The sequence below is a fragment of the Lagenorhynchus albirostris genome, chromosome 13, assembly GCF_949774975.1.
Source record: "Lagenorhynchus albirostris chromosome 13, mLagAlb1.1, whole genome shotgun sequence".
NCBI classification, from domain to species: domain Eukaryota; kingdom Metazoa; phylum Chordata; class Mammalia; order Artiodactyla; family Delphinidae; genus Lagenorhynchus; species Lagenorhynchus albirostris.
Window position 1 is genome coordinate 28,690,025 of NC_083107.1, and position 27,841 is coordinate 28,717,865.

The 27,841-nt window shown below is 57.8% G+C and overlaps 1 protein-coding gene across 29 annotated transcripts in view; it reads right to left on the reverse strand.

Moving 5' to 3' along the window:
* Window positions 1-27,841, reverse strand: part of DYSF (dysferlin) — a 222,709-nt gene that overhangs the window by 100,046 nt on the left and 94,822 nt on the right. For all 29 annotated transcript variants that reach the window (XM_060168906.1, XM_060168916.1, XM_060168912.1 and 26 more), the window contains 11 exons: window positions 26,533-26,710; window positions 25,845-25,969; window positions 23,814-23,920; window positions 18,509-18,701; window positions 16,297-16,452; window positions 12,633-12,764; window positions 12,382-12,548; window positions 11,462-11,576; window positions 11,068-11,173; window positions 10,670-10,812; window positions 8,826-8,999 (listed from right to left, as the gene is read on the reverse strand). In XM_060168906.1, the coding sequence (XP_060024889.1) occupies window positions 8,826-8,999; window positions 10,670-10,812; window positions 11,068-11,173; window positions 11,462-11,576; window positions 12,382-12,548; window positions 12,633-12,764; window positions 16,297-16,452; window positions 18,509-18,701; window positions 23,814-23,920; window positions 25,845-25,969; window positions 26,533-26,710 (1,596 nt within the window). The remainder of the gene's footprint in view (window positions 1-8,825; window positions 9,000-10,669; window positions 10,813-11,067; window positions 11,174-11,461; window positions 11,577-12,381; window positions 12,549-12,632; window positions 12,765-16,296; window positions 16,453-18,508; window positions 18,702-23,813; window positions 23,921-25,844; window positions 25,970-26,532; window positions 26,711-27,841) is intronic.

Genomic DNA, 27,841 nt, shown 5'->3' on the forward strand with positions numbered 1-27,841 from the left:
AGTCCGTGAAGGGGACGCCTCGACCCACCTAAAGTGGATCCAAGACCGAGCAGCAGACCCCTGGCGTTTCTCAGATTCTTTCTGCACACAGGCTGTCACACACATGCCTCCTCCCTCTGGCACTCCCACACGGGGCCCAGAGGTCTGGTTCAGGATCTATAAAGCAGAGGCACGGAGGAGACAGAAGGGGCCAGAGCAGAGGAGGATGCAGCAAAAAGACACAGGCTGAGCAGCGGGGCTCCCCAGGGCTGAGTAAGAGGGGGACAGAAACACAGAAGCCACACCCACGGCGGTCAGGAAAAAACGGAGCCTCGGAGGTGGCTCGAGGGGCCACCAGGGCACGCCCTGCCCCAGCGGAGTCAAGCGTATGGGTTTCAGGGGCCAGCTACCCTCCTCACCTCACAGGAAGGACGCAAGTCCTGTGTCTGATGGATCCAAGGAGCACAGGTGACAGAGCTGACAGGAAAGGCGCCACTACGGGGAGCCCCCATCTCCTTCTTTATGTACACAAGATCAGAGGACCCCAGAGAGCAGCAGGTGCTGGAGCTGGCTCTCAGGGCTCATGAGAGATCGTTAAATTTCCAGCCATTTGCAAGCCATTCGTTAAACACAGTCACTTGTAAAAATTAAATCCGATAAATTTGTAACTTCAGAAATTATTTCTAAAACAAAGGTGATAAATATTCAAAAGCATCACTTCCAAGTTCTTCCGCTACCTTTTACTGCTATCTTGCTCCCAAGGTGATCTACATCTAGAGTATCTGTGAGGTGGAAGTACTGTATAAACACTATATAATGGTGTGCTACTGCTCATCTCCTCCTATCCCCACATTCTGTGATCTCACATTGAGACCTTGCGATTGGCCATGGCAGGGATATCTAGACCATTTGAGCAAATGCTACAAGAAGAGCTGGATTTGTTCTCCGGATTTTTTTCCGGAGAGCCAGTTGTTAAACGTCGACCAGCACAGGCAGGCCTCGGGTGACCTGCCAGGATCTCTTCTTCACCATCAGCTCTGCTGGGATACCCAAATAACAAATGACAATGTAGAGAAGAGTGCTATAAACCTGTACAACCCAGCCATTATCCGTAGGATTTTTCACAATATTCAACCAAGGAAATACCACTAAAATAATTATTACTTGTTTTCTCTGTGCCTCAGTTTGTTCCTCTGTAAAATGGGAGCACTAATAAAATCTACCTCAGGATTATTGGGAGGCCTAAATGAGATAATACATGAACAGGGCAGAGGGCACTGCCTGACGCACAGCATATGCTCTAGAACAGCTGACAAACTTTATCCATAAAGGGCCTGAGAGTAAATACTTTCACCTTTGCCAGCCATATAGGCGCTGTTGCAACTGCTCAGCCGCCGTAGCAGCAGACAGCAGCCGTAGACGATGTGCACGTGGATGAGCGTGGCTGTGCTGATACAGCCCTGTTTACACAAAAAGGCAGAGGGCCAGACTTGGCCAGTGGGCCATCGTTTGCCAACCCCTGCTCTGTAAGGGGAGGGGGTTATTTTTGCTGTGTTTTTATCACCTCCATCTGATAAGTGAGAAAACTGGGACCCAGAGATTCATGTTTTCCTTCAGGGTGCATGGGAAATTCGCTGGTAGAGCCCGGGATCTCCCAGGACCCCCGCAGGGCTCTTCCCAGCTCCTGCTTCCCCATCAGAACTCAGCACCTGAGCAGGGATCTGAGGCAGGACAGGACTAAGTGCCAAGTCAGGGCCCTGGGGAGCCCACACCCATGTCACTGCCCTGACTGCTCTGGCCTCCGCTTCCAGGGAAACCCCACACAGGCCCACAGGCCAGGCCAGAGGAGAACCCTGTAAAAGAGAAAACTTGGGAACACACAGCCCTCCGTTCCCAATCAGGGCTGATTGCAACCTTAAGTGAAATAGCAGGCGAGTGTGCAACCCCATTTAATTTACAGCTGCAGCCAGGGCTTGAGAGCAGCTGCGAAACTCCTTGCAGAGCTACCGGCCAGCCCCTGGGGAGCCTGGGAGTGGAATTAGGAAACCTGGAGAATCCACAATGCCACGTGTGGGCTGGCACGAGTGTCTGTGTTTGCATGTGCCTGTGTGTCCCTCTAGGCTTTCCAGGTCTCTGAAGTCTGCAGAGGACGCTCAGGCAGGTTTTAGGCCATGCCAGAGTGCCTCCGTCATCAGGACGACTGTATGTCCTCGTTTGCCTAGCTTATGCCTATTTTCCAACATGATTTTTAATAGTGTCCAGACCAGACAATAAATTATAAGGTCACCCTAGCCACTGTGGACACACCCTCATGCGTGTATAATGACACACAGGGGGTGCAGCCGTCACACCCACCCAGCAGTAACACACACAGTCCATGCTTACCTGTGTGCTGGCATTGTGTCTCAGGTACGCAGACACACAAGTTTCAGTGGACGCACGCAGGCTTCGGCGTCCAAATCTTGAGTGAGATAGACCCAGAGTCCACATAGTTAGAGGATTTACTCAAATGGTCCTTCCGTGTAATCCTCCGGTGGCCCTCAACCTGCCCCGTAGCACGATGCCAGGTGTGGAACAGGTGCTTGATTAGGACATTCAAGGGACACAGAGCCGCCTTCCAATGGCCCACAGACCCAGCCAGGGATCTTGATTACTTAATAAGGCAAAGCCCTTTCACCACCCAGGTGCTGCCCTTGCTCAAAGCAGCCACTCTAGGAAGCATGCCTAGGTGCCCCCGCACACAGCAGGATTTCATCCAGGTCCAGAGACGGCCCCTCCCCTCCCCATCCACATCTGACCTCCTTTTCAGCCAGTTCAAATTCCCAAATTCCTCCTCTCTGGCCCCGGCTTCTCCCTGACCCCCTTCCCAGCACTCCCGACTCCCAGCTGCCCTTCCCTGCCCCTGACGGGGGCTGGGGGTGCCTGTCCCTGTGGGTCCTTGGCACTTCAGGTCAGGACTCAGGCCCCTGCCAACCGATTGGAGGCTTCCTGGCTGGGGGCAGAGGTGCCAACTCCTCTCTAGCTGCCCAACTGCTCCAGGGAGGCCAAGCTGCCTGGCTACAAGACGAGGAGGGGGATGCATCCAGCTGAGGGCTCCAGCCAGCGCCCATGATGCTCCCTGGGACCCCACTCGAGGGCCTTCTATGGGGGAAGGACTTTATGCCCTCATAGCAAGTGGGGAGATGAATCTGGGGAGAGAGAGCAGAAGAGCCCGCTCTTCTGGCCTCGGTTCTAGAACTGACTCATGCCATGCCTCTGGGCAAACTCCTTCTCAGGCCTCAGTTTCTTCTGGGGCTACATTAGGGGCTCAGAGTTGTTCTAGAGCAGCACTGTCCAAGAGAACTTTCTGTCGTGATGGGACTATTCTGCACTGTCCAATATGGTAGCCACTAGCCAGGCGTGGCTGTCGAGCTCTTCGAATGTGGCCGGTGTGACTGGGGAATGGAATTTTCTTATTTTAATCACTTTAAATGTAAATTTAAATAGCCGCACCTGGCTAGTGGCTTTCATATTAGACAGTGCAGTTCCGGAACCTCAGTCTCCCCAACTGTAAAATGGGTATAATCATAGAATCCAGCCTTCCGGGGTCCCTGTGAGGATGAAATGAGACAATGCACGTACAGCTCTCAGCCTGGTCTTCGGCACAAGGTAAAACAGATTTTTGTAATTCTTACCCTCTTTGGATCCTAGATTTTCTTGAGAATTGGAGAAAACCATGGACTTTACATTAGAATTTACCCACCACAGACACACACATGCACACTGCGCACACACGCATATCACACATGTGCACACGCCATATACATCCATACACACATCACACACGTGCTCACACGTCAGACACACGTGCACACACAGATCACACATGCACACCCACAACTCTGCATCCAATTTCAAGTAGCACCAAAGCCAGGTGGAGAGTGCTTTCGAACATGAAAGTTCCTTCCAGCTCTAAAAATCTCCAAGACTAGGAGCACACGCGGCCGAGTCTCCATCTCCTCTTCTCCCTGCCCAGGCTCAGGCATCTCAGAAAACCCTTCCAGACACTCAGGGCCAAGCGCAAAGACAGGGCCGTGGAAAAATCCTCGCGCATGGAGGGCAGGCCCAGGGCAAGGGCCACAGGATGGATTCTGTGAGCTCATCCCCGGCAGCCGTCACCAGCGTTCTCAGAGAGTCTGGTGGCGTCAGGAGGGGGTGACTGGGTGGACGCCGGCGGTGGCGGTGGCGGCGGCAGCGAGGGGTGTGGGGCAGGAGAGGGAGGCTGGATGGAACACGCTATAATAGCAGCTTTGTGCTCCACTTCCCAGCTCCCTGGGAACGCCAGGAAGATTATGAAACCCGGTGTCTTTGGGAATGCCAGGATATTAGCTGGAAAAAGAATAATACGAAAATAAAATAATGCTCGGGATGGAGACAGCAGACGATTAGCAGACAGAGCCAGGGCCTCCCGCTCCGCAGAGGGAGCCAGGCTTGGCCCCGGCAGAAGGTTTCAGGGAAAGGCTGCCCGTGCTAATGAGCAGACTGGGCCTGCCTTGCAGTGAGACGTCTTCAGGAGGGGAGCTGGCAAGTGAGGCCCAGCTTGCTGGTGGACGCATGGGCCAGGGGACGGGCAGTAGGAGGCAAGGGGGCGCCACAGGCCTGGCCCTTGCGCCCAGACATACAGAACTGTCAGATTACCAGAAAGCCCACCTGGCTACCACCCACAGTCCTGGACTCCTCCAAGCTCTGCCTCCCCAGGCCCTCCTCCAAGAAGCCACCCTCATTGGGCGCTGTCACTCTGGAATTACCCTTAGTCTGCCCTCCAGCACTTCGGAGATGCAGCTTCTGTTGGGTTTATTTGCATTCACACGTGAATATCCCTCTTCCTAATCGGACAGGGGTTTCCCATGAGCCAGGCCTCCACTATCAGGTGGAGGATCCTTGGAAGAAAAGATCGCTTTCTCCCCACAAGGAGCAGGGAGAACATGTCACCTGCCCCTGCCTCGCTCTCTAGGGCCCTGGTGACACACCTCCAGTCAGGAATAGACACCCTGCCTCCCTCAGAGAGGCACCCGGTAGTGGTCAATGTGACTGCCTCCCTCATCTTCGGGATGCACTGTGCACCCGACATCCTTGTTACTCAAAGATGGTCCTTGGACCAGCAGCGTGGGCTGTTAGAAATGGAGACTCTCGGGCCCCACCCAGACAGCAGATCAAGAGCATACGTTTTAACAAGATCCTCAGATGGGTCTTATGTCCATTAAAACTGAGAAGCACCTCTGTACTTGGGTTATGTCCTTAATCCTTACGAGGACCCATACATGTAGTGACATTCGTAAGTAACAGAGTCACTAAAGGGACAAGTGACCTATCCACAGCTGAAGCAGAGGAAGCAGAATTCAAACCAAACCAGCGCCATTCAGAAGCCTCACCCACCCCACCACACTCCCGCCAAGTGAATCGGCAGGCATCAGTGACCAGTGGGCAAAGGTCAGTACCCAGAACAATAGATTGGTCCTGGCACCCAGAAAACCCAACCATCTGCCCCAATGATGCAGGGTGGACTCTAGCCCCAGTGCCTTAGCTGGAGCACCAGTACATCCCTGGATGAAGGACAGCAGACTTAGGGATGGGAACCCAGGCCATCCTCGGTCCTGGCAGGAAGCATGTAAAGGTGACCATGGAAGGGGAGAGTGTGTGTGTACATGCATGTGTGTGCATGTGTGTGTGTGTGTGTGTGTGTGTGAGCACGCGTGCTGATGGGGGCTCATTTGCTCAAGTAGAGTGGTCCAGACAGTTTCTGTCCAATGGGCCTGTGGTCCTGTCCAAGTGCTGGTCACACCTAAAGACTGTGTCCAACTCCAGGTTTGTGGATCCAGCCGTTCTAACCACTGTCTGCCTCTGGCTCCCTATGTCAGCAAAGTTCCCTCAGGACTCTGGGCTTCACTACTTCGGTTTCTTCCACATTTCACAGGCGAGTCCCAACTGCATCACAATCATTCACTTTCCCACTTGACGTTTGATTTCAATGCTCCCTCATGACATTTCTCTCCCACGTAAAGGATAAACGGCCTGGTTTCTGTGTTCTGGGAAATGGCCCTCTTCATTCTCCCAGTCACTGAGCCATGAAAGCTTGGCAGTGAGTCCGCCAGCCTTGCTCGTCTTCTTCCCCTAGATCCTCACCAGCCCCAGAGCCATCCACGCTTCCATCCACAGGTCTCTGGGCACCTCCGGCCTTGCGCCCTCTCTCCTCTCAGCCCCCTCGCCTCACAGCTGATGCTCAGCTCCCACGCCCCCGGCCTCCCTGCCCTGGGCCGCCTGGCAGGCAGCCTCCAGGTCCATCTTCCTCATACAGCACTTCACCATGTGCGTCACACTTGCCAGTGCCAACCGTGAACTCATCGCAGCCCCAGGCCCACCCCGCCCCGTGGCCTGGCGATGGCAGCGGCCCTACCGTCCACCCAGCAGAGCGTCTGATGCCCACTGGACCCTTCCCTCCCCAAGCCCTGCTACTCCACCTCCCTCCACTTCGGTCCCCTGGCCCCCACCCCAGATGGTCACATCTTCCCAGATCTCTAACCAAGCCTCCTGATGGTCTCCTGATGGGAGGCTCTCCGGCCCCAGCCATCCTCCACGGCTACTTGATTAATGGCCCTAAAACCCAGCTCTGACCAGAGCACTCCTCCTCCACTCAGCAACCCACACTTGCTCCTACTGCTCATTCAAGAGAAGAGTCCTGGGCTTCCCTGGTGGCGCGGTGGTAGAGAGTCCGCCTGCCGATGCAGGGGACACGGGTTCGTGCCCCGGTCCGGGAAGATCCCACATGCCGCGGAGCGGCTGGGCCCGTGAGCCATGGCCGCTGAGCCTGCGTGTCCTGTGCTCCACAACGGGAGAGGCCACAAGAGTGAGAGGCCCGCGTACCGCAAAAAAAAAAAAAAAGAGAGAGAAGAGTCCTGTGGTCGTCATCTATAGCTCTGAGTCCACCACCGTTTGGGGTTTTTTCCTTTTCAGATGCTCTTCTCCCCAGCCTGTGGGGCTGTCAACCACAGAAAAGGGGCGTGACCCAGGACGGTCATTCAGAACATTCCGTTCCTCGCCCTCAGGCTCAGGGGCTGGTGTGGGCACAGGGCCCAGCAGAGCCGGTCAATCGCACACGAGGCAGTACTGGCACTACCGAGAAAGTGCCCTTCCGCTCTGGGGTCTCCAGCTGTGAGGAAACAGAGGATGCCCGCCGGGCTGTGCTAGCTGTAAAGGTGGCGTCAGCCTCTGTCACAGGTACCAACTTTGCCAACGACATGGAAAGAGCCAGTGTGAGAACGGGGCCAAGACAGAGGAGCGAGTCGGGGACACTGTGTGAGCCCCTAGTTCCTGCCAGGCCTAATGCCTGATTCACCTCGGTGAATCAGATTCCCAGCAATCTGAGCTCTTAAGCTCTTTTTCTCTCTTCAGCTCACTTTGGTTGCGTTTCCGTCGGATGAAAACGAGTCCTGGCTCCTTAGAGGGCAAGCACCCTCAGGCCTGGCCCTGCCTCTGCGGCCTGCTGAGGTCTTTATTCCCCACTCCTCGGCTGGAACCACACAGGCTCCCCCAGGCACTGCCCTGTGCCCAAGCTAGGCCCCTTCTGACAGGACAAGGAGACTCCCCGCTGCAGCTGCTCCAGCCTGGGTGGCAGTTCCAACTCCCACCTGAGCACCAGCTCAGGGCCCCAGAGAGCCCAGAGCTCTGCCGTCTCCTTCCAGCCTCCTGACCACTTGGCCCCCAAGACCCAGGAGGGGCTCCCTCCAGAGCCTCTGACATCATCTGGGCCCCGGAGGGTTTCCTCTCCCACACTGGCACCCCTGGGAGTGATGGAACCTCCAGGCTCTGCCCACTACCCCTCGGAGCCGCTGCCAGGCTCAACTCCCTTCTCTGTAGCCATCCCATCGGGTCAGGGGCCTGCCCCACTGTACTCCCTGGCTGAGGGCTAAGACACACTGCTCCGCACCCAGACGAAATGCTCATACGGACGCGCGCGCACGCACACACGCACGCGCGCGCACACACACACAGCTGGCTCACATGGACACACTCAGATTCCATCAGCCAGTGAAGCTGGTGGGACCTGCTCCCCTGGGTCACAGCCCAAAGCCCCCTCAGGGGACAGGCAGTCCTACCTGGATTTCAGAGAAGGTGTCTCCTCCTAGGCATCTCACGCCCAATGCTTGGATGGAGTCTCCAAACCAACAGAGTGGGGGACAGGCTACCTCCTGGCCCTAAATGTCCCCCCTCAGACTGTCCAGGAAGGGTCTGCTCATCTCTTTTGCGGAACACATCATCCTGACCCTGGATAACCTTGACCTGACACCCATTCCACTGGCTCTGGGAAGTACTCTCTGAGGCAGCACAGCCAGCCTGGGGTTTGGTCTCTGAGGCACATCTCTCCCCAAAATTCCCGAGGATGCGCACAAGATAGCCTCCTCTCAGGAGGACTCATGTCCAACCAAGGACATCCAGGGTCACTAGACCTCTCAGGCTACTCCCTTGGACCAGGCCAAAGCCTCCCAGACCCAACCCCAGGCCAGCCAGCCTCTTCAGGAAGAGCCAGGTCCCTTGGCCCCGTCACAGGTCAGACCATCAAAAGGCTGGGACCCTCTCCCCTGGTCCCTTCTCAATTACCAAAAAAGCCGTGGGTCTTCTGGTGCCAAGAAATGAGCTCTTTTATTTTAGGAGGACACCCAGACTGGTGTCCACTTTCCCCACACGCAACCTCAGAGGACTGAAGCCAAAGTCCCGTCCCGGGGTCCTCTGCACCTCTCCTGCGTCAGCCCTGAACAGCCCTGGGAGACCACGCTGCACCCCACCAACCCAAGAGGACCACTGTCACGTACCAGGGCCCCCTCGAGGGCAAACACAGCTGCAGGCCCCGTCTTCTCCAGTGGCTCCATGCGGCGGCGCCAGCGGCGGCGGCGAAAGGCGTCTGTCTTGCGGTACTCCAGGTGGAACTTCCAGCCAAAGAGCGAGGCGTACTCCCAGCCCTCACCCTCCGCCTCCGCCTGCCTGTGCTGCATGGGAGAACAGGGCAGACTCAGAGGCCACTTGGCAGGTTGGCGGGGAGTCCTGGCTTGGGCTCCAGCTGTGCCCTCCCTGCCCTCCACGATTCCCCCACACACACCACACACCATCACCCTCCAGGTGGGAAAACCTGGGAGGGCCGCCCGGAGGAGGGGGCTCTGAGCCCCGGGTCAGGAAATGAGGAGGAGAAGAGGCTCCCTAGGCTCTGGGGAGGTCCAAGGAGCCAGGAAAAGAAGGTAGGCTGAGCAGTGATGAAAACACTGGGCTTTCGGCCTGTTTGCTTATTTGGGTTCTGGGTGGATTTCATGAATCCAAGGTTTCCTTGTTGTTTCCTTTTCATTTCCTTTTTCTTCTTCATATCCCAACTTATAAAAGTGGAAATGGGTCTGCAATTCAGAGGCAAAATGAAGAGCCCATTTCCCAGCCCCAGGCCGTTTCTCCATGAGGCTAGGCCTACGTCAGTGTGGAGAGACCCCCGCACTTCTTCTCAAGGGGTCCTTTCCCAGCCTTGGGGAGCCCCGGAAGCCCCTTCCCATCCACCTCGTGACCTGAGATGATCCTCAGGTCAGGCCCAGGCCGTGAGCTCGGTGACAGTGCCAGTCCCGGAGGCCAGTTGCGTCCCTCTCCAGGAACGATGCTGGTGGTGAGGGAGCAGGCAAGGCACACCGCCTGGCAAGGCTTTGCCTCTGTGCCCTGGGTGCCCTCACAGGGAGAGTGGAGTCTGGTTCATGCCACCAGGAACAGCCTGCTGCCCAAAAGCCTTGCCTCTCCTGGGACCCAGTGACCTTCCTCTCTACAGTCACTGTGACCAGAGAGAGAGGAAGGGACTCGGGTCATGCCAAAGGCTATTCCCGGACTGGGGGAGGCCTAGTTCTCGAGCCAAAATTCCAACGTGCGCTTGGGAAGGAAGGACGCAGGCCAAGAGGGTTCCAGGGAGGCAGGCCCTGAGGCTGTGCACGACACGGGCATCTGTGTGACCCCAGGAGCAGGTAGAGGCACTCGTGAGCCCACACAAGCTCACTCTGCACCTGTCTGTGTCCCAAGAGTATCTGGGCACGGCCGTGGGCATGTGTGCTCACACCGTGTACATGCCCCCCGGTTAATGCTGACCAAGCCCACCCAAGCCCCTTGACCAGCGGCCCCCTTCTCCAGGGAACTGGCCGTGCTGGAGGGAACAGGCTCCCTCCAGCACGCCCCCAGCAACCCCCAGCCAGTGACTGACGGCTAAGACCGTACTAAGCCCACCCCCCTTGCCTGGTGAGGAGGATTCTGTAGCGCTCCAGGCTGAGCCCCTTCCCGAACCACAGCTCAAGCCAAAGCTGACTTTGCCGGAGACCACATCCTTGCTCCTGGCACTTCTGAGAGCACTGCCTCAGTAAACTGCGTGCAGCCGAGTCCCTGTCTCAGACTCTGCCCCTCGGACACCTAGCCACAGACACACTCTAGATACGCCTTCGCACCTTCCAGGTCTGTGCGTGAATTCCAAGTGCATCCCCTTGCTTGGTCATGGGCATTTGGATGTTTTCTGTCCGTGTGCATCTGTGTGAGTGCTGGGTACGATCTGCGAGCATCTCGAGTGAGCCCGTGTGTCTTGTACATGTCCCCTGCACAGAGGTGTGCACCTGTGCCCAGCTGGCCTCCCCTCCCCGACTGGGCTCACCCTCTTCAGCGCCTCCATCTGGCTGAGGTCCCTCCTGCGCAGGCGGACCCAGCGCCGCCGACGGTGTGTGTAGTACATCTTCTCAGCAGGGACCCAGTGCCTCGGCTTCCGGTCCGGGGGGATGGTGATGCTGTACTCCCAGCCTGGGGGAGAGGTGCCCATCACTCACTGCCTGGCCATTCCCCATCTCTCCATTTGGGGTACATTCCCAGACTTTCAAGTGGCCACTGACTCCCAATTTGTAATTTACAGTGAGGGCTCACCCAGGAAGTCCCCCAGATGAAGTAGCCCAGTGAAGGCCAGAACCCCAGGCCCAAGGGGCCTGCACTCAACTGTGCCCCCTTCCAGCATGCCTCACGAGTCTGCCGCGTGCTCACTGGGCTCCACGTGCTGCCCACCTTGTTCGTCAACGGCCCGATTGAGGTCCGTGGACCACTCTTCATCTTCCCACTTCCAGCCCAGCGGGCACTCGATGTCATCCTTGGGAAGCACCTTCTCCCCGTTCTGGGGTAACACAGGCCAGGCAAGCGTGAGAAGAGACAGACGTGATCAGGGAAGATGAGAAGATGCCACCTGACAACATATATTCTAAAGCCCCAGGTGTGACTCGGGCTCAGTGTCCTACCCTTGCCAGCTCTCACACACTGTCCCTCTGGAGACCAGGGCATTGACGCTGGGGACTTGGGAGCAGGGGAGAACATTCCTCTTCTTTCAGTCACAGGCCCCTCTTGGGCCCAAATGTCCAGGCCTCCAGGAAAGCAGAGGCCACCTGCCCCCAGAGCACCCCCTTACCACATCCGTGTAGTTGTCGCTCATATAGATCCACTGGCCTCCGGGGAGCCGGGTCTGGTTCTCAAACACTTCCTCCACGAAGCTCAGGTGGCCCGCGTCGGTGTCATGAAGCAGGCTGTGGGCGGGGGCGGGTCAGAGCCTCTGCCGAAGAGAACCCCAGGCCGTCCACAACCCCCAGCAGAGCACCCCAGAGCCTGGGCCAACCTTCCTGTGTCAGCCTCACCCCAACCAACAACAAGAGAGATGAGGGGAGAGAGAGGAGGGGCAGCGAGTCAAGGGGAGACCCAGGGAGACACTTGCAGACAGAAGAGGAAGTCACCACCAAGATAAAGAAAGAGAAAAGGAAGCCAATTGAAGACGTCGAAAACCCGGTGGGTAGTTGAAGCTCAATAGATAGTTGTAGAAATGTAAAATGTTATCGAGCTATATACTTAAGATTTGAGTACATGACTACAATATATGTTACTCTTCAATTTTTCAAAAGTAAAAAGAAAAACCAAACAAACAGTTGTTGAATATCAACCGAACTGGAAAAGAGAGAGAGGAGAAGGAGGTGGAGATGGCGATGAGATGGAGAAGGATGAACGAGGCTGTTCTGAGGGGCACTGAAGGAGGGATTAACACGCAGAGAAGGGAGCGGGCTTTCTGTGGTATCTTGGAGGAAAAGGCCGTAACCAGTGGACGCAAAGCCCACTGGAGGCCAGCTTCGGTTTAATCATAAAGGACTTTCCAATCATTAGAGCCCTTGCAGAAAAGAATGCTGCCTCGTGATCCCCCAGTCCCGGGAGAGTTCAAATGGAAGTCGCTATGACCAGCGTAGGGGCAGCGGCCGTAGACAGAGGGATGAATAGAGCCGAGGCCCTTTCAGAGAAATGGCTGGGGCAGACGGGGTCCCCAAGCCCTCCCTGTCCACGACTCACGTCTTCTCTGGACACACGAACCAGTCTCCAGCCCAGGCCCAGCCAGCTGAGGGGCGGAAGCTCTCCTTGGGTAGCTTGATCTTGCCCGTGACGTCAGAAAATTTGGGGTAGGTGAGGCCCGTTGTGCCCCAGTTCCCGACCAGAGCCAGCTTGGTCTGGTTCTCATACTGGAGAGTGAGCAACGGAGAAGTGAGTGGGGCTGCGGTAGCTTTGGGGCCGGGGGTAGGGTGGGCAGGCGGTCAGGCACTCACGGTTTCAGCAAAGACGGAGAGCTTGCCCTCAGCAAACTGGTTGAACTCCTTTTCATCCACAGAGAGCCCGAACCAGAGCCTGACCCGAATCTGCACTGGCATCCGGGCTCCGGGCACCCCCTCCATTGGATACTGGGTAGCAGAGAAGGAGAGAAACCCACAGTCCCCTTCAGGGTCAGTATGTCTCAACTTGGGGGAGCCTCCAGGCCTGAGCATACCAGCCTGACACCCCATCAGGTATGTGCTCTGTTGGAGGACTTATTAGAATTTCATGGAAGAGGGGTGTATGACTAAGAAACGCCCCCACCGGCCAAGATTCCTTCCCATCAAAGGAGAAGACTGCATCCTCCCCATCTAGATGCTCTCTGCAGAGACGAGCCGTGTCTAGACCAGGAGCCCCCATTCTCCCCTCTCCCACCACATCCTCATTTCTGTTCTCTTCTAGAATAGCACTGTCCAATGGAACTTTCTGCTACAGTGGAAGTGGTTTATATCTGCACAGTCCAATGCACTAGCCCCATGTGGCAGTTGAGCCCTTAAAATGTAGCTGGTGTGACTGAGAAACTAAATTTTTAGTTTTATTTAATTAATTTAAATTTAAATAACCATATACGGCTACCATATTTAATGGTGCAGTTGTAGAACATGTCTTTATAAGAGATAGAAAGGTCTGGGCTTCCCTGGTGGCACAGTGGTTAAGAATCCGCCTGCCAACGCAGGGGACACGGGTTCAAACCCTGGTCCAGGAAGATCCCACATGCCGCGGAGCAACTAAGCCCACGCACCAGAACTACCGAGCCTGCGCTCTAGAGTCCACGAGCCACAATTACTGAAGCCTGTGCACCTAGAGCCTGTGCTCCGCAACAAGAGAAGCCACCGCAATGAGAAGCCCGCGTACCGCCGTGAAGAGTAGCCCCCGCTCACAGCAACTAAAGAAAGCCTGCGTGCAGCAACGAAGACCCAAGGCAGCCAAACATAAATTAATTACTTTTTTTAAAAAAAAGAGAGATAGAAAGGTCTGAAAGGGGAGGAGGTTAAAGCCTCTCCCTTCGTTTTCAGTTTGTTTTTTTTGGGGGGGGGCGGTTGGCTGGATGTTAGTGTATCATCTGATATCCCTACCCTTTTAAGTACTTATCAGCCTGTTAACCACTATTCACTGGTCTTCAACTGCTTTTTATCCTGAAACTTTCAGAAGTTCTGCCAAAATGGAATAACCACAACAACCCAACATAAAAAATTTATTCTCCGCAACTGCTTCACCCTTTGACTGAAATCAAGGGTCAGATACGGCCTGAAGAGCAGAAATGCCTCACTTTTAGAATAACACACGGTTCCTTAGAGGAAGTAATACATTAACTACCCAGGCTTCATGTGTGTGAGCTTAGAGGAGGGTCTCCTCTGGGACGCGGAGCTGAATGAGACGAGAAAGTCTTGGTGGGTTCAGAGGAGGAAAGGGAGGCTGAGGTAAGGGCTCTCTAACTGGTAGAGGAGGCCTGGATCCCCGGAGGGAGAGCCCAGGCCGGGTAAGAGGGTCAGGGAGGGGTGTCATGGCAAGGCATTAACAGTCTCACCCTCCATCCAGCCTCTCTGCCTTTGGTTCATCCTCGGTGAAGCCTGGAGGAGCCCCTGACCCCAAGTGTCACCCCCCAGAAACCTCCCCATGGCTGCTCGCTTCAGTGTCCTCTCCCTTGGGGTGGTTAGCAGCCTTTTCCCCACCAAACCACCAGCCCCAGGGAGATGGCAGGAATGCCTGACCCCCCCCCTTCTCCCTCCGCCCCCAGTCTCTCCCCTGCCCTCCCCCAGACAGGGCCAGCCTGCTGGACCCAAAATAGCAACAGCAAATAAAGAAATGTCTAGTTTGGGGCTCCTCTCCCTCTCTGCTGGTGCTCATTTTTTCCAACTTTGGTTTAAGTTAAGAAACACCAATGTTTTCTTGGTCTCCGCTTGCTGCCAACATTTTTGTAGAGCTTGCTCAGGAGCTACTGGCGGGGCTCATAAACTCAGTGGGGAAGACTTCGAGAAACAATCCTATATCTTTTTTTTTTCCTTGCTCGGGATCAGGGAAATTTTTCAGTTTGCATTTCCCCGAGGCTGCGGGGCCAAGAGGTCAGAGACCGATTCCGTTCACCGGCATCCACCAGGCCCACTCCTGCAGCCCCACCTCCACTGCAGCCTGACAGCCCTCCCTAGTTAACCCCATTCAGATGTGGCCGCTCCTTGACTTCCTTTCCCATCTGCCCTACCAGGCAAGGAGCTGGCTTGGGAGGGAGGAAAGCAGGATGCTAGGAGGTTAGGATCTCACGAGGAACATGCCCCGAGGTGGGAGGGGCAGCCCGCTGCCTGACACCCCCGCCCTCTTTCTAGGCAAAGCCGGCTCTCCTCTGAAGTACCAATGACCCAAACGCAGATATCTGATCATCCCTGGCCCTGCGCTGGCCTCCAGTCATGGTGCTGGTAGAGCCTCCTCTCCCCAGAAGGAAAAAGGGAGAAGAGGAGAAAAAAACTGATATTCATTGATCACCTAGTTCCAGTCAGACCCTTGACCTGTGTTACCTAATTCCATCCTCAAAATTGTGATCAGGGCAGCCTGATCTTTGTTTTATAGGTGGGAAAACAGCATTCAGAGAGGTTAGACAATCTGCCCAAGACCACACAGGATTCCAGCCAGCCCTGCAACCTGTCCACACGCTCCGGGCCTTTGAAACCTGTCTCCTCTGCCCACCTCAGGGGGCAGCAAGAATGACTGATCAGTGTACGAATGGGTCGACCAGTAGCCACTCAGAGGTTCAAGGCTAAGGTTAGTCCACAGCAACTTCGTGGAAGAGGTGAGACGGAAGGAGGTCCTGGTGCGGATGGGAAGAGACACGTGGGGAGAGAGGGTTGAAGGCCAGGCAGCTTACGATGCCGGCGGAGCCATCTGGAGTCAGCCATGCATGGTGAGGGACGGCCCTCCCCACGGGACGCTCTCCTGGGCCGCGACAGCCACAGCTCAGATTTCCCCGAATTCTGTCCCGACCAAGCAGCCTGGGCTCTGTGTCCCCACATGAACCCAGAGAGGAGGACGGGGGCCTCCAGGCACCTGCTCACTTCCCTGTTACCCACCCACCAAGGCTGAGAGAAGATGGCAGGAGGACAAAGGGCAGGAGAGGTGGGGCGGGGTGACTGGAGGGACAGGATTACCTGCTCCCAGATCTCTGATGGAGCAGAGCCATAGGCACAGCCGGTGCCCAGACACCAGCCTTCCCCCAGGGAGGAACCTGAACCCACGTGTGACTCCACCTGAAGCCAAACCCTCGGGAGGTGGGAGGGGGGAGGCAAGTCTGTGCCCGGGCTCCCAAAGGCTGGCGGTGGGAGCTGAGGGCTGAGGCCCCCCACCAGGGAGCTGGCTGGAGGGGAGCACAGCCTCGGGAGTCAGCCCCTCCTTCGTTCCCAGCACCCCTGGTTCCAATTCTCACCTGCTCCCTTTCCAGACCAGGTGCATGGGGTCTAGGGACTTTGTGGGGAGAGGGGAGAAGGGAAGTCTTTTTACGCAAGCCCTCGGTCCGTTCCAAGAGCAGAGTCTAAAAACTCGGAGTCTGACAGAGAACAGGAGGGGAAACAGAAGGGGTGCGGACCACCCTGGGGGTGACAAAGTATGACCATGACTTAAGGAGAAACAACCCACTTTCAGAAACATCGTCTGCAGCTTTCCACAATTCTTGCCACAGTGGCTGGTGCCCCGTCGGGAGAAGAGAACCTCGTGGGTGGGCACCCGCTGGTACGCCACCCGCTTGTCACCCTGCAGCATCCAGATGACGATGTCAGGCAGGCTGTTCTGGGGCTGGAGAGAGGGTGGCAGTCAGGGTGGAGATAGTACCGCCCAGCCCACACCCTCAGCCCCCTCTCCCCAGGCCTCTCCTCCCAGCTCCCACCCCCAGCCACCCCCTTGACCTCCCAGGGCTGGCTGGGCACCCCTGTCTTCAGTAGCTCTGAGCCCCCAGGGATAGGGTGACAGGCTGCCCCCGGCTCCCACGAGGAGCCCGCCAGGAATTCACTAAGCTGCGTTCACGTTTTCTAGGAAGAGACACTCCTGCCTGGAGCCCCAAGTTCTTAGATCCCCTCCACTGGGTGGGTAGATAGAGGCTCCCGGTGGGGAGACATCGGAGGATCTGATCTGACCCTAGAGATGACATTGCACTTAAGGTGCCACCCCCTTCCTCACCCCTGAGAGCAGAAGCGAATCCGCAGAAGGGGTGCGCCTTCCCAGAGGACACACGATCCCTCCTCCCTCTAACAGCGGGGACCCTGGGGGTCTGGCCCTTTTCTGGGCCTGCTGACACGGGGCTCTGAAAATGGGGACCAGCCCAGACTGCAGGGCCCTTGAGCCCCTCTGAGCCTCTAGGCGTGAGAACTGCTCCCAGCTGCCACACTCAGGAGAGGCGGCCAGTTGGCTAAGTCCATCTTCTCCCAAGGCTGCTAAGCGGTGTGGTCAGTGGGGCAGGGCTGGGTCTCGAAGCCAGGCTCCTGCTGAGAGCTGATGCCTGGTACACTCCCTCAACACCTCCTAGGCCGTGTCCCTTCATCCCTACAGCAAGCCCAGAGGCAGGCACAGGTGAGGAAATTCAGGCTCAAAGAAGTTAGGAACTAGGGTTTTCTGATTCCAAATGCGTGTTTCGAACCATGATACCAAGGGTTCTCAAAGTGCGGTCCCCAGGGCAGCCGCAGCACCACCTGGAAACTCACTGGAAATGCAGATTCTCAGGCCCCGTCCCAGACATGCGGGATCGGGTAGGGCTTGTACCCAGTTTTAACAAGGCCTTCGGGGGATTCGGATGCACACTCAAATTTGAGAAAGGCTCTCTCCGGTCTCCCTCACAGTCCCTAGCGCCGTTTCACCTTAACCCCTCGCAGCCAGAGCACAATCTGCGTGAGAGTTCCAGGGTCGGGGCCAACACACGGGAGGCAGCCTGTGACCCTCCCAAACGGACGGTCCCCAGCCACTGCCAGGGGTCGTCCTGGGGCTGAGCAACACAGTGGCCCCCAGGTAACCGGCCACACGTCCAAGGCCCCGCTTGGGGACGAGCCGAAGCTGCCTCTCAGGGACTAACATTGCAGGCTGCCTCCCCGCCTGAGCACCCCTTCCACCTCCTGGACTCCCTTCTCCCCTTCAACAAGTCACTCCTCCAGAAGCCGCTCGCAGGCCCTGCCTTTCTCTGCACACTCCTTCTGGGGAGATCCTTCCTCGCCATCCCTTTCCCCGGGGGTCCCAGGTGGCTCTGGCCAGGGTGGGTGGCAGCTGTGTCCACCTGTGACATATGAGCAGACCTTCCTCCTCATTCTGGACACGTCTGTGGCCTGCCTGCTTCCCTGCAGAGCGGGATAGGGGCAGAGGGGTCAGGGTATAGATGCAGAGTTACTGCAGGTGCAGCCTCCTCAGGCCTGGGGCTCAGGGATATCCAGGAGGGCAGGAAACGCAGCGTCCCGTGAGAGGCAGGTTTGAGGCCAGGGGTAGACAGGTTGGTGGGCAGAAGGAGTTGGGCCCCTGGGGGAGCAGCCCCTGGCGCTGAACCTAGAGCCGGGAGCCCCGGTTCTGGTCCCAGCTCTGTCTCTGACGTACTTTGGCAGCATTTATTAAGCACATTTATCGAGCACATTTGGGGGCATTTATCGAGCACCTACTAAATGCCAGGCTCTGCTGGGCCCTACAATACCCAGTATCCCATTGCATCCTCTGTCCTCCTTCTGTGAATGGGACACGGAGGCTCAGAGAGGTTAAGTCACCTGCCCAAGGTTACCCAGCAATGGAGCCAGTGTGGATCACGGTCCAGACATTCCCCACATCCCTCCCAGTTCTGACACTCCAGGCAGGAAGGAAGGCACCTCTCAGGGGCAGCTACCTCATCTGCCAGGGCACGGAGACGCAGGAGCCAGTCCTCAGCCTGCTCCAGGGCGGTGGGGAGTTCACTGTGGCCGAGCTTCAGGGCCTGGGCCGCCTCAGTGATCTGGCTCAGGTGACGGGTGCGCAGGCGGTACAGGTAGTGGTCCAGGTGGGTGGCGGAGGGCGTCTCTTGGACATTACCCAGGGGTTGGCTGCGACGGACAGACAGACGGGATGTACCCGACGAGCAGGAGCCCGGCGCTCGCCCAGGCCCAGGTGCAGGCAGGCACGTACACACGTGTGCACAGGCCCCCCACGGGTCTCCCACCCTCAGCCTGCCTGCTGGCTGCGGCGTGTGCCCTGGGTGCCTCCTCCAGCCATCTCCTCCAGGAAGCCTGCTACAGCCACACTGGCCAGTGTGCCCCCCACTCTGAAGCGCCCCAGCCCTTTATTCTGGGGCTGCCTGTCTGGAACCTATCCTCAAGCCTCCAGTCGTGAGTCCCCTCTGCCCACCTGAGTGCACGTCCCCAGAGGCCCAGTGGGTCCCTCCCTCCCCCCCGCGCCCTCCTAGAGCAGAGGCGCAAGCACTAGGTTGCCTTTGGCTGAAGCGAATCCATTCTGTTGTGCGCACACGTTCTTCAAGGAGGAAATTTATGGACCCCTGACAAGCCACTGCAGACGCTGTGGGGAGGCCGGCAGCCAGCAGTACAGATGTGTCGACCCAGGGCGGCCGCACAACACCCCTCCCAGAACCCTCTGCTTTGGGAAGCCTCTGGAGAGGAGCTGGGGGTACACGCAGTCCCAGAAACACAGCCTTAAGCCTCCAGTCGGGGGGTTGGGTTTAAGCTCAACCCCATTTAGAGGCGAAGAGCTCTGACCACCCCCATCCAAAGGCTGGGCTCCCTCTCCGGGCTCCCTAAAAGCCCTTTATGTGGCTGCCCCTGGCCGTCCGAAGCCCCAGGGTCAGTGAGTGCACACGCAAGGGTCACACAGGATGGAGTGGGGTGGGAGGGGGCGTCTGTGCTCTTCCTCGCCAGGCAGGACCCTCTAGATCATCCCTGCTGGAGGGTAGGGGGGCTGCCCCACCCCCACCCCCCCACCCCCGCTAAGCCCCTGACTCCCAAACAGGACATCAGTCAGGCCCGCTCGCTCGCCACATCTGCTGCCCCACCTCACGCTCCCCGCCCCACAGTGTCTCGGCTCCCGGCTCCCGGCTGATTTATTTTTCTGCCAATTTCCCCGAGCTATGCAGAACCAATTACCGCCGAGTGCAGCGGCACCGCCGCCGCCAGATACACCACTCTGGCAGGCCCTCGGCGCTCTACATTTTTCCTGTTATTTTTTTTAATTGAATTTTTAGGGTGGGGGGAGCAGTACGCAAACTCCATCTCGGGAAACTTAAGCCCCGAGGCCTGTCTCAGGTCACGTACTGCACACCCCGTAGTAATATAATATTTAGTGCCCCGAGGGTGCCTCGGATGGGGCTGCCCCAGGCCAGGAGAGGGGCGGCCTCCATCCCCAGCCCACTCGAACGCGGCGGAGGGGCATGTTCGGTGGGTGAAGGGGGGCCTGGGCCAGAGTCCTGGGCTGGGCCTGCAGGGAAGGAGGCGTGAGTGGGCCTGAGGGTGGGGGCAGGCGGGTCTGGAGTGGGATATGGGGAGGCAAGCCAACCAGGGTGAGTTATGCTCCCGGCCTGGGTCGGGAGCCGAGAGGGACTGCCGGGCAGACCACCAGAGGGAGATGTTCACGGAGGCTACCAGCCCAGCCGAGACTCCCCAAGAAACAGCCGGGACCTGTAACTGCCACAAACAAGATGTCTCAGCCCTTCCTCACCCCCAAAAAGCCCAAAACAGGGTACAGAAAGAAAGGGAGACCTGGAAGAGGAGGCTGGATGACACTGCCCCCACCCCAAGCAGGGGCAGTCGCCCTGCCAATGCTGGCTGACTTGGAAATGACAGGCGGGCCCAAGGCAGGGCTCAGCATAGGCTGGGAGCAGAGCTGGGCTGCTCACAAGGTTGCCGCCTGCCCCTGAGGTGAGTGGGTGCCTTTCACAGGGACAGCCGCCTGGGAGCGGACAGTGTCCTGCCTGAAAGATAAACTGGCCGCTGGCTCATTCATCTCACTCCCCACGAGCAACAGCTCTGCTGGTCCTGGCTGGAGGCCGGGTCCAGGGATGAGACCCAGCCCTGCCCTCAGGGGTCCCCTGGAACAGACAAGCAAGCAAGCTAGATCCCCCTGAGAATCCTCAGGGTCTGGAGCCCTTCCTGGAGGAAGTGGCCTCAGGCTGCACTGGCAGGGCCAGCAGGAGCTAGTGAGGCCAAGGAGAGCGGGAAGGGCGTTCTGGCCAGAGGAGCGGTATGGGCACAAGACAAAGGCTCGGAGGCAGGTGGGCGTTGGTGGGAGGGAGGTGGGGTTGGGGGGTGAGCCAGCACAGAGGCTCCGAAGGGCTAGAGGGGAAGATTGCTGAGGTCTAGAAGGCAGGCAGTGGGGACAGAGCGGCCCACCCGTCAGAGGAGAGCTGCAGCTTTTCCTAAAGGCAACAGGAGCCGCCGCGGGGCTGAAGTCGAAGCGGACCGCACCGTTAGGAAGATCACAGAGAACGAATTGGATGTGCTGGTGGACACCCAGGTGGAGGTGTGCAGCTGGTAGTTGTGTCCATGAGTTGAGAGATGAGAGGAGAAGGCTGATCCGGAAGAAAAGAGTGGGCGGCACTGGCCAGGGGGAGAGGGGCTCCCAGGGAGAGGAGGCAGGGAGGGGTCTGACCAAACGAAGGACACTGATGTTGGATGTTGGGCAGGGGCTGGCTGGAGGAATGGGTGAGCAGCCAGGTCATCTGTGGCAAGCTGGCTCACGTCCCCCATGCCCAGCTGCCCTGCTATCAGCTGTGACGCTCAGCACAGAGCGGGCCAGGGGCGGGGGTGGAAGCTCTCTTGCTGCGGCCCCAGGGCTATTAGTGGCCTCAGGTGGTGCCAAAGGAACTGGTCCTGAGGCCCAGCGTTCTCCCCAGAAAGCCATGCGTGCACTCCTGAGGGGATGGGACCCTCCTCACAAGCCCTTGACCTGCGACCCGGGCTCCCCAGGAGGGCCCTGGCCACCATCTACCCCCAGGAGAATGATTCAAGGGGACCAGGCTTTGGCATAAGCATTCTTAGCCAAGCCCGCCAAGAACAGAGCCCTGAGAGAGCGGAGTGACAGCCCAGGACCTGGGACCCACCCATCTCAGACGTTTCAGGCACCTCAGACCTGCCAAGGCCCATACCACACATGAGTCACAAGGAGAACGCAGTGAACCGAGAGCCGGGGCCCACCCTCTGCGTCCGAGGCTGTCAGGCCGGGCAGTGGGGCACAGCCAGTCATTCGGCAGCCCCCTCTGCTGACCGCACCCCCGTGTGCCCCTCTAGCCTCGCTCTGACCTCTGACCTCCAGACCACAGATGCCCACAGGCACCTGCCACTCAACGCGGCCAGCCCCGAATTCCTCATCCTCCCCCAAACCCGCTGACTCCCTCCAGAAGCGGCTCTGCTCTCCACCCACCTGCTCTGGCCAGAGCCAGGGAATCATTCTGGACCTTCTTTGGGCCCTCACACTCAATCCACCATCAAAGCCTGTCCAGTACAGAGCAGCACGGCGAGGGGGCTCAGCCCCTCACTAGAGGCATGAATCTGGGCAATTCACCTCCCCATGCCTCAGTTTCCTCATCTGTAAAATGTGGATCACTCTGCTTCCTACCTCATGAGATTTTTATGATTAGCTGATACATGTGAAATTCTCAGAACAGCACTTGGCACAGCAAGTGTTCCTTATGAGGCTGTTACCACCATGATGCCTCCTGAAGAGTCCACGCTGCCCTCTGCTTCTCTCACCCCATGTCCCCATGTCGCTGACCTCTGCTTCTCTCACCCCACGTCCCCGTGTCCCTGCCCTGGGTGAAGCCTTCGTCCAGTTGCCCCTCATCACCACCCCCAGCCCACCTCTTACGCTGCAGCAGGAGTGAGCGTCTGAATCCCGGGGATCCCTGTGCCCCAACAGCCCCCAGGGCTGAACTTGCCTTAGCAAACCCTGGAGGTCTGTCGCCTCTGGACTGCAGTTTCCCTTGCAGCCCCAGGAGGCAGCAGGCATTTGGGGCTTCTGCGCCTGTGCCCGGCAGTCCGCTCTCCAAAGGCTGACTCCTTTCCCTCCGGAGTTCACATAGGGCATCCCCTCCTCCAGGAAGCGTCTCTGATTTTGATTTGCGTAAGATACACCTGCTCTGAGCTACTAGGGCACATGCCTCAAGCCCCCAACACACTTTCTTTCATTTGCTCACTTCTGCCTCATCACCCCCAGGAGGGCTTGAGGCAGGGTCATTTCTGATAAAGGTGCACTTCCCAACTGGGGTACAAAGGACCAGAGCGGCACTGTGGCAGGCAGCCAGGGTCACGGATTCCTGATTTGCAACACGAAGGCATTTCTCATGCATTCCCGACGGGGGCTGGGATGATAAGATTTAGAGCGGGCAAAGAATACATTTGCATATATTTACGCTTAATCCCATAGAAAGTAGAAAGAGGGCTGTTTATTATTAAGTCCATTTAATAGCTGGGAAAACTGAGGTCCAGAGAAGTGAAGTTGCCCAAAGCCACAAGGGTGGTTAATGGGATGAGAATCTAAATCTCCTCACGCTTCTTCTTCTCAATAATAATTACAGCTGCCGTTTATTAACTACTTCCTAAGGACCAGGCATTTTGCTTGTGTGATATTAGAAAGCACTTATTCTTAATGTCAGGTTGAAGATGAGGAAAGCAAGGTTCTGAGCAGGTGAGTGGTGAGCTCCAAGTCACCCAGCTGTGGAGGAGACGCTCCCCCTCCTGCCAGGGCCCCGGGACCCGGAGCCCCCCATTCTCCTTCACCCCCCAGCGCCCCCTTTTCCTGAAGGTGACCATCAGCTGTGCTAATACAAGGCTAAACAGACACTGTGGTCCCCAACATGGCCTTGGGGGAAGGAGGGGTGCCGTCCCTCCCACCAGCCAGCTCCTCCTGGAGATTCCATCAGAGAAATAAGAGGTCGGGGATCAGAGACACAATGCTCCCCATTCAGGTGAGCCTGGCCGCCCCGGCGGGCCCACAGCTGCCGCCGCTGCCGGGAGATTTATGACCTGCTCTAAATGTCACCTTTTCAACTCCCCGCGCTGGCTCCACCACCTTTGGACTCAGCATGGGCTGGACTGCTGGCCAAGCGTGGCTGGGGAGACGTGCAGTCGCTCACCACCACACACGAACACTCCCGGGGAAAGGGCCCGGCCGAGCCAGGAAGGGAGGGCGCGTGGGTGCCAGGCAGCCCGTACCTGCAGCCTGCAATGAGCTCATCCATCAGCTGAGCCACCAGGGAGTCCACGTCCTCGGCAGAGTGCTGAGCCTTCAGGGCCACGTGGACCTGCTCCAGGCCGGCTTCCTGTGGAACGGGCAGGCAGGGGTTGGGAGAGTCACCGTGGGATGGACCCTTAACCCCAGGCACTGTCACCACAGCCCGGTCCCACCAAAAAGAGAGAATGGTTAGAGCCAAGAGGCAGAGCCCAGACCCCACAAACCAGCAAGAAGCTTCCAGGATTCCCCACACCAAACAGATCCAAATTCCCAAGCCTGGGACGCCCACCCCACGGGCTCTCCACGGGTCCCCGTCAAGCCAGGTCTAAGGTCTCACAGGTGAGTGACCTTGGAGCCGCCTCCACTTCCCCCACTGGCACCTCCCTCCTTTCCAAGTCCTGCCACCCAAGCAGGCTTGGGTCCCTCATCCTTCCTTCAGGAGCGCTCAGACATCCTGCAGTAACGGGGCTGCCCTCTCCAAACTCCTGTGGCCAGGTTGTGCCCCAGCGGCACCTGGTCTCCTCCATGGAGCTCTCCTCCCTGGGCCTCAGGCCTGAGCTGGGAGGCGGAGATCTCTCACGGGACACCCCTCAGGCCAAGGACTTGCCCCTCAGTCCCCCACCCTCTTCCCCACCTCAACCTTCCTGAGCGCGTGCCGTGTGCTCCACCCTGGGACTACCATGCTGGGCACAGACAGGCCCTGGAAGGATCAGCGAACCCCTGCCCGCAGGGAACGGCTTGGAGAGAACAGCTGGCCCAGAAGATGCTGGACTTGCACAGCATCGACTCCGAGTTCTCCGAAACCGGGTATGGGCTGGTCCCCTCCCTGCCACAGAGCTCTGGGTCTCAGGGAAAGTGTGGTTCACCACGGCCCCTGACTGGGGCCTGCATCCCCTCCCAGCCACTCTAAAAGCCCCACCCCCGCTTCCCTTTCCACTTTCCCTCCTCCACCTGCCCAAGCCTCTCCAACCCCCTTCCCTCCACCCTGCTGCCCCTCGCAGGCCCCAGCAGCATGGCCACGCCTGCCTCCCCATGTCCCCACGGGCCACACACCTCGCGGGTGAGCCTCCACCCCAGGCACACACAGAAGGGGCTGGGAACCACCGCCAGGATCGTCTCACCCTGGCCTCTACACCTCTGCCCACTCTGATTCTCCTCCGCTCCCTGGCCAAGCAGCAGGCCTGCAACTCCCAGCCTCCACAATTAACCCCCGGCCATATCCAAGACAGGACTCATCACCTGACCTCGTAGACCCTGTTCTTCTCCCCAGCTTCCCAATTCCCCAGTCACCGGAGTCCCTCCTCACGGCCCCCAATTCAACAGACCACCAAGTCCTGGCAGCTCAAGTCCTTCAGTTTTTTCCCTGAGGTCAGCTCCTTCCCAGGGCCAAATCATGCTCCCCTGGACCTCTGCAAGGACATCCTAACGAGCTCCCAACCCCCCTCACTGGACGCGGCCCCCCTGCTGCCCCGCGATGCCTTCCTGATGCTCCTTGGTCCCTCTCCCCTCCGAGCCACCCTCCCTAGGGACTCCCGGAGCAGAATGTGAGTTTGAGTCTCTGCAGGAGAGGGGTGGGTGAACCTACACTCTGCTTTACTAAGCTGACTCTAGGCTGACTCGTGAAGACAGGGGCAGCATCCTGTTCATGTCCACCGTCTAGCTAGGAGTTCCCAGCACAATTCCTGCCGTGGCAAGAGTCAAAGGCACTTGATGAACGAACGAATGAAGGAATGAATGGGTGGTGGCTCTGTCCTCTGCTCCCAGCTCAGTTTCCCTCAGCTTTTTCTCTGTGCTATCTCCTACATCAGACTGGGGGCACCCCCAGGGCTGTGCTCCCTCCCTCTCCTCTATTCCCAGTAGGCAGGACAGGATCACAAGCCTGGCCTGGTCAGGTTTCAGGGGACCCCAGGCACCATGAGGTCTGCAGGCTTCGCACCCACGGAAGCAGGTCTGAAGACACCCACCAGGGGTGCATGCACAGGTTACTGGGGGTGGGGCCAGCTTCCACTCACCAGCTGGTCAGCGATCCTAAGCAGCTGGTTCTGAGCCTCGACTCTGTGGCTGATGTCCTCCCAGTAGGACGACAGCACCACCACGGGCTTCACGTTGCCCCAGGGTAAGTAGTAGTAGTGGCAGCCTGGAAGGACCCAAGGGCCTGCGGCTGAGCCAGGAGTGGAGCAGTGCGGGGGCCGAGGGGAGGATGGATGCGAGCACCTGCTCCCCCACTAAGAGCTCCCGTGGACAGCCGTGGCTCGGCCAGCATCCCCCAGTGCCCAGACGAGGGGCCAGAGTTCCCTTCCCGCGTGGAGCAGGCAGCTGCCACCCTCATTAGGACTCCTTAACACATCAGAACCGAGGGGCTGTTAGAAGGGCCCTGGGAATCCCACACTCTCCAAAATCTCTATGCCAAGCCCACAGCCACCCTGTGATAACTGATCGCCACAAGCCAGGATCAATGCCGACCACTGCTGGTTTCGAGAGCCCAATCTATGGGTCCCAGCAGGGACGCACCTGGAGATGAGCAGGGGAAGGCGGCACGGGGTGGGGGGGAAGCAAACCAGGGGGTCCCCCAAACAGGTGTGCCCAGGGCCAGAGCCTTTGGGCGAGCCTCCAGCAGCTTTCCCCAGGGGGCAGGATTTAGGGCTCAGCCCACTGCTCAGTGGTCTGGGTCCCAGCCAGGCGCGTGGTCTCTGGCCTCACCATCAAAGACCGCCCGGCTGTACTGGGTGGTGGAGGCCAGTGGCAGGCAGGTCGTGTCGAACTTGTTCCCGTAGTTCCCGATGCTGACCTCAAACTGGACTGCGTCGTCAACGTCCTGCAGCATGGTGGCCGAGTAGAAGGCGGCAAAGAGCGAGTATTTGCGCCTCCGGAGGTATTTCTGGGGGCAGAGAGGGCAGCAGTGGGGTCAGGGGGAGGAGGGAAGAAGACACCAGCATGGGGAGGGGTCACGTGTCTCGCAGGCCCTGGCCATGCCTGGCACCCAATAAATCCTTGCTGGACGGATGGGTGGCAAGTGGTCCAGCTCTGCCCCACAGCCCAGATTTGGTTAGTAACTGAGCAAACACATTCCAGGCCTGTGTGTTTGGCCATGTTCCTCTAATAAGGTCCATGCCTCCAAGGTCATGCTGCTCCTTAATCCAAACAAACAGCAATGGCACCGCCACCCCGGGGAGCCTGGTCTCCCGCATCTGCTGTTCAGAGGGGGCCGAAGGCTCTAAGCCACCATGCCCCCACCCAGAGCACCCACCCTGCACCACTGGGGCTCTCCACCATGCCAGCCAGCTCTGCAGCAGCGCAGGCTGCCACGTGCGTGGGATGAATGAATACCATTGTCCCCTCTGGGCATCGGGCACGGGGCTGAGGACATGGCAGGCACTCAACCACACACCCCGGCCTGAACCGAGATGACTTTACGATCCCCTTTGTGGAAGGCAGAGAGAAGAGGGATTCTACGACTGGGTTTTTAGATGATGTGCATAGTGGTAACAGCTAACACTTACTGAGTGCTTACTGCATGCAGGTATGAATGACTCTAATTCTCACAACAATCTTATGAGGGGAATATAATCATTACCCCCACTTTACACATAGGGAAACTGATACAACAGATAGGTGGTCAAGTCAGAGCTCAAACCAGCACTGCCTGACTACAGAGTCTGAAAGTGTGCACCACCATGAGGACTCCATACAGCTGTCTCCTGGACACAAGGCCCAGCTCGACCACGTGCTGCTCTGCCACATTTGAGCCTCAGTCTCCTCATCTGTAAAATGGAGATACTCAGAGCAGCCACCTGGAGGTGCTGGGAGGACTCGATGACATCAAGAGTGTCACCAGCTAGGGAGGGTGGGAGGGAGAGAGACGCAAGAGGGAAGAGATATGGGAACATATGTATATGTATAACTGATTCACTTTGTTATAAAGCAGAAACTAACACACCATTGTAAAGCAATTATACTCCAATAAAGATGTAAAAAAAAAAAAAAAGAGTGTCACCAGCATAGTGTGTGA